Below are 6,339 nucleotides of genomic sequence, written 5' to 3'. Positions count from 1 at the left end.
GTGAAGATAAGAGTTTGAGGTACAATGCAGCTGACATTCTGAATCAAAACATTGATTCTGCCACCACCAAGCTTCTTGAAAATCAAGCTATGGAACCTGTCTGAAATGCCAGCCCTTCAGCAGATAGAATGCCTGTCCTACCTAGCTTATGAAAATGTGAAGGTACTGATGTTTTATTAATGATTTTAAGTGTTTTCAAGACTTTTTTTAAAATATGCATAATATTGTCATTGACTGTATCCAATCATTATTGTGACCTAAATTGACAGTTTCTGAGAAACTCCAACATCAGCTTTCAGTGGATGAGAACCTTCACTGGCAAATATTAGGGAATGGGTCCAGAAAAAAGATAAAAATTATGCTCTGTGAAGAAAGGATTCCCAGTCTACACATTGTCCCGGGAATATCTCCAGATTGAAAGATTTTCTCAGGGAGAAAAGGAAGCGGTGCTTAGGGTCGAGTCTGGGCAAGCCTTCTTCTGGCGACGGTCCCAGGGCGCGAGGTGTCCGGGGTCCTCCTGGTAACGCAACCACTGCTCCCGCCAGTCGTCAGCCGAAACTCACACCTCGGCCCGCCGTCACTCACTACCGCAGTCGCCCTCGCGGGTCTCACTGTTCATCGGCCCCGCCCCCCCGGGGCCCCGCCCCAGCCAGGCTCTGTGGGCGGGCGGCCAGCGGCGCGAGGCTGGTAAGCGCTGTCTGAGCGCCCACTGCAAACCCCAGCCGTCTGAGACACCTTTAAGCGTCCAGCCCCACCCTTATTCCACCCTGCCTAGCTCTCCAGCCGAATTTCTTACTGTTGCCAACGCCTGTTCTCCACACTGGGTCGGACAGCGGATGTGAGGCCCGTAGATCTGGGTTTGAGTTCGGCTTGTAATCTCAAGGCAACCCTGGAATTTCATCTCTACAGATCTGCTTCTTGGTTTTGTTTTGTTTTTTAGATCTGCTTCTTGTTTCCTCCGCATGGGGGCCTTGTCAGGTTCACCGCTGTATCCCCAGCTCCTAAAACAGTGCGTGGCATACAGTCAGCCCTCACTAACTGTTGACTAAATGCATCTCTGTAGTGATAACACCTACAGGGTGTTGTGAGAATGAATGAATCTGTGAAGCTACCTGGTGACATGTTAGGGAAGTACTATTCGCTGAGTATCTCTTATAACACAGCACACTTTCTTAAAAGCACCATTCACGAGATGGTTACCTGGGAACACACATCTACTTCTCTATCACAATCTCCCTCCAGAATTATGCCAAATCATCCGACCTTCTTCTGAAAAGGTTTCCTGATTGTCGACACCTGACTCTGGCACTATTACGGTGGATGTGCATGTCTAATTATATATGGTGGTGCTCTGAAGAAAGAATCTTTACTTGTTTCATTTTCTGAATGAACCGCATCTGCTCAAAGAGCAGGGAATGGACTCAAGATATTGGACCCACTGCTAGCATTGCCGCCTACTGGTCGGGTTTCTCCGGCAAGTCACTTCTCCTCTCTGGACCTCAGTGTCTTCATCTGTAGCTTTCCCGGGTCAGCGATACCACCCACGTGAGCGAGGACAGACGCGCCACACAGGGCGCGTCAATCGCCCGCGCTTTCCACCTCCTCCAAGCGCATCCTGCTTTCCCAAGTTGGGACACGCCTCCGGGATGCGCGTCCCAGCTTAAGACTCACGAGGTGACGGCGAGGTAGAGCTAAAGGTACCCGCTGAGGGCCTCCCAGGCTTACGCCGCCCGAGCGCCTTCCCCTCCGCCCCGCCTCGCGTCCCCCGCCCCCGCGTCTGCCCCTCTCCTCCACCCCGCCTTTCTCCCCGCCCTGCCCTCCCGCCCACCCGCGCGGCGCATGCGCCGCCCGCGGAGCGTGTTTTTATAAAAGTCCAGCTTCGGCCAGAAACTTCAGTGTGTTGGCTGTGGCAGCAGGTAGCAAAGTGACCCTGAGGACTTGAGTAGCCGGTAGCCCCCGCGGCTGGAAAGCAAGCGGTTACCATGGAAGGGATCCGTGTAAGTCCAGTTTCAACCTGTTTTTACTTAAACGTGCAAACACCTGAATTTATAGCGCAACCGCTGTCTGAGTGGGCTGGAGCAACCAGAATATTGCAGGTGCCAGTGCCCCGGAGAAGGGGTTTGGAAAGGAGATTTCGTGCGCTTGGCTACAGGAGGGGAGAGGCAGGTTGGACTGAAATCTTTTTCTAAGTAGACGGAGAAAAGATTGGGACGACCGTTTCAATGGTTGCATGTTATCTCCGCCACTGAGTTCTGCGGCGCGCGCTGGTTTTGCACGCTGTTTGCAAACAGAAGAACTTTGTGTGGAAAAGCGCAGAGATGAGCGCTCTGCCAGAAACCCGGGGTCTCTTCCTCGAGGGAGCGGGGGTTTCTTTTGGAGCCAATTACACGATCTGAATTTCGAGGTGGAGGGAGGTGCTCCCGGGCAGTTACGAGAGGGAGACTGCTCCCCTGGTTAACTTCAGGCAAAGGCGCCTGGGAACCACTCTTGGCGTTGGGCGCGTGTTCACTAAGCTCCGCTGCCCGCGGAGTTGTGCCAGTGGCTGGGCACTTGTCGCTCAGTTGAGCTGTCTGCGCGTTGGTCGCAGCAGGGAGGAGGTACCGGGAACAGCCCGCGCGCCTTGGGATCGAGGGAGAGAATTCGTGGGCGTCGCCAGCGCCGCGAGTGGGCTCCTGGGTTCTGGAGTTTTGGAGTCGTGCAGAAGTTGGAGTATAAATGGTTACAGTGCAGCGGCACCCCGAGGTGTGTGCGGCGGGGACTGGGGGTGGGATGAAGGGCTTGGAGGGGCACCTGGGCTGCCGGTGGTAGCGGTGCAGACAGGCAGGTGCAAGTGGGGAGACGGTTTGCCTCTCACCGCGCCCAGTTGCGCCATTCAACCGTCGGCGGTTTCCTGGAACCTTTTGAAAACCCCGTACTAGGGAGGCTTTTCGTTTCCCCCAGCGGCGCGCGATTCAAAGGCTCCCGCGGCGGAGCCGCCCAGCCTCTCCCCAGCACCCAGCAGCACTTGCCCCTGGCGTGCGGCGGGGCCAAACCGCTGGAACCGCAGTGGGCGGGCGGCAGGCGTGGGCTTGGTGGACGGCGGGGGGTGACGGAGCTGGATCACCCTGTCCCCAGCGCGCCCTCGGCCCGGAGGCTTCCCGTGCAGACCTCCCACCCCATTTACTGGATCCTTGGCGGGATGGGAAGCGACTCGGGAGAGTGAGGAAATGAAACTTGGGGCGAGGACCACGGGTGTAGACCCCGTGACTTTCCCCTCCCATTAAAATTCTGTGCCGCTAACGTCCCAGACGCGCCAAGTGATAAACAGAGGTTTGGCAAAGAAACGCAAGCCCCTGAAGAGCGCCCATGGGCGGGGGGCGGGGGGCGGTTACCCACTTCTGACACCCCTGCCCCCAAGCACCAAAGCCCTTCACTCAAGGCCGCATTCTCCTTCCTCACTACGTGTTGCTTGAAGTGCAGAATGGTAGGTGTTTAGACAGTCGTGGAGAAAACAGTGTTTCATGCCTTAGAATAAGAGTCTTTGGGACACCCCGCCCTTTCACACACACGCCCCAGTGCTTCTTCCTCCCGGCTGCCCTGTCCTGGCGAATCTTCGTGGAGAAAGTTAATCCCAGCTCCTCAGAACACGAGATTCTTCCCCCACTTCCACCCACGCTCCCACGCCGCCTTTGTGTTTTGTTTTGGGTTTTCGCCCCGGAGCTTTTTTTCTTCTCTCCAGTGGGCGGGGCAAAAGAGTTAGCAAAGATGTGACTTTGGAACCCAAAGATTCTCATCGCCGCTTTGTTTTAAACAAAGAGTTTTGTAATTGGTTCTCCTAAAGAGGGATGTAATAAAGTGACTGTGGGGGGAAGGTGGGAGGAGATCCGCAGGGGTCTAGAATTCCCTTGTGTTTTTACCCCGGTGCTTTAGTGGGAGCCGAATTTCCTGAAGAAAGCTGGACTGAGTTGGTTTTTACAAATTGCTTTTTTTAAATACCAGAAACATTGTTTTGAACTTGGAGGATGCCTGCTGAACTTGAAAGTGAATGTCTGTTCCCTTGCCTGTTTTTCAGATATTCACTTCAGATAATTACACCGAGGAAGACATGGGCTCAGGTGACTATGATTCCATGAAGGAACCCTGCTTCCGGGAGGAAAATGCCCATTTCAACCGGATCTTCCTGCCCACTGTCTACTCCATCATCTTCCTGACTGGCATAGTGGGCAACGGATTGGTCATTCTGGTCATGGGTTACCAGAAGAAACTAAGAAGCATGACGGACAAGTACAGACTGCACCTGTCCGTGGCGGACCTCCTCTTTGTCCTCACACTTCCCTTCTGGGCAGTTGATGCTGTGGCAAACTGGTACTTTGGGAAGTTCCTCTGCAAGGCAGTCCATGTCATCTACACGGTCAACCTCTACAGCAGCGTCCTCATCCTGGCCTTCATCAGTCTGGACCGCTACCTGGCTATCGTCCATGCCACCAACAGTCAGAGGCCGAGGAAGCTGCTGGCTGAAAAGGTGGTCTATGTTGGTGTCTGGCTACCCGCTGTCCTGTTGACTATTCCTGATCTCATCTTTGCCGACATCAAGGTGGCGGATGAGAGGTACATCTGCGATCGCTTCTATCCCAGCGACTTGTGGCTAGTGGTGTTTCAGTTTCAGCATATTGTGGTCGGCCTTCTCCTGCCTGGTATCGTCATCCTGTCCTGCTACTGCATTATCATCTCCAAGCTCTCCCACTCCAAGGGCTACCAGAAGCGCAAGGCCCTCAAGACCACAGTTATCCTCATCCTGACTTTCTTCGCCTGCTGGCTGCCCTACTACATTGGAATCAGCATCGACTCCTTCATCCTTCTAGAAATCATCCAGCAAGGGTGTGAGTTTGAGAGCACTGTGCATAAGTGGATTTCCATCACCGAGGCCCTAGCTTTTTTTCACTGCTGCCTGAATCCCATCCTCTATGCCTTCCTTGGGGCCAAATTTAAAACCTCTGCCCAGCATGCACTTACCTCTGTGAGCAGAGGGTCCAGCCTGAAGATCCTCTCCAAGGGCAAGCGAGGTGGACATTCTTCTGTCTCAACCGAGTCTGAATCTTCGAGTTTTCACTCCAGCTAACACTGGACTTTTATACATTAAAGAACTTTTTTTTGAAGTTACACATTTTTTCAGATGTAAAAGACTGACCAACACTGTACAGTTTTTATTGACTGTTGGATTTTTTTCTTGTATTTGTTTAGTTTTTGTGAGGTTCAATTGACTTATTTATATAAATATTTTTTGTTTCATGTTGATAAGCGTCTAGGCAGGACCTGTGGCCAAGTTCTTAGTTGCTGTATGTCATTGTAGGACCGTAGAAAAGGGAACTGAACATTCCAGTGTGTATAGTGAAATCACTTAAGCTAGAAATGATTCTCAGCTGTTTGTAAATAAATGATCTCTCCATTCCAGTGGAACATTTTCTTTTTCCTGTTCTTAAATTCTTTGGTTATACCATGTGATTTTGCTGTAGAAGATGGCGTTTGTAACCAAAGCCTGAAGTGATATGGAAATGCTGGTTTTTCAGTTTTCAGAAGTGGATTGATTTCCACACCTACAATGTACAGCCTTGTATTAATTAAGTTGTTAATAAAACTACATGATAAACCTACTTAATGTTATGTTCTGATTTCTATTGACATTCCTTTGGCTGGCAGAAGTCAAAAATAACAATAATAGATACATGTATGGCATGTCAGATCCTGTCCTAGGTATTTAGTTGTCATATTTTACTTAATGCTTATCACAACTCTGCTAGGTTCTAACATTTTGTAGAGCATGAAACCAAGCTATTGAAAGCCTAAGTGATTTGGTCAAAGTATAGTAAGTAAGAACAACAAATATTTCAAACCAGGCAATGTGACTTCAGTAACTCTTAACTCATGCAACTTTAGAAATATCCAACCAGTTCATATTCCTATGAAAGATAATATTCCTGAAGGATAGATATGCATAAAAAAGGAAAGGTATGCAATCCCACATCTTAGATTTTACTAGTATCCTCACCTTGTGTACTCCAGATCTGTGCCAGCCAGGCATTGGATGCTCTTCTCACCTACTTCTCTCAATCTGGATGTCATCACATCCTTTGACAGGTGAGGGAATTGAGGTTTAGAGACTTGCCATAACATGTACTTTCAAGGGGACATATCAGGAGCTTACTCCATTCATCCTTCCAGCCCTTGCTCTTAACCATTACCCACTGTTGTCCCCCAGAACACCTGGTAACAAGTCAACTGAACTGTTATTGAAAATAAAGCCAAAAGTGAATGTTTTCTTCATAAAATTAACTGTGCCCAAAATATCCCTCTCGCAATATC

At 50.5% G+C, this 6,339-nt stretch overlaps 1 protein-coding gene across 1 annotated transcript; it reads left to right on the top strand.

Annotated features, from left to right (window-relative positions):
* The first annotated feature begins 1,876 nt into the window (after positions 1-1,876).
* On the top strand, positions 1,877-5,622 carry CXCR4 (C-X-C motif chemokine receptor 4). The gene is made up of 2 exons (XM_065927839.1): positions 1,877-1,997; positions 4,052-5,622. Exons 1-2 carry the CDS (start codon positions 1,983-1,985, stop codon positions 5,096-5,098), a joined length of 1,062 nt encoding a protein of 353 aa, XP_065783911.1. The 5' UTR covers positions 1,877-1,982; the 3' UTR covers positions 5,099-5,622.
* The last annotated feature ends 717 nt before the right edge of the window (positions 5,623-6,339 follow it).

This window comes from Muntiacus reevesi, chromosome 3 (assembly GCF_963930625.1).
Source record: "Muntiacus reevesi chromosome 3, mMunRee1.1, whole genome shotgun sequence".
Taxonomy (NCBI): Eukaryota; Metazoa; Chordata; class Mammalia; order Artiodactyla; family Cervidae; genus Muntiacus; species Muntiacus reevesi.
The sequence above is the reverse complement of the archived record's forward strand: the minus strand, read 5'-3'. Positions and strand labels throughout refer to the sequence as shown.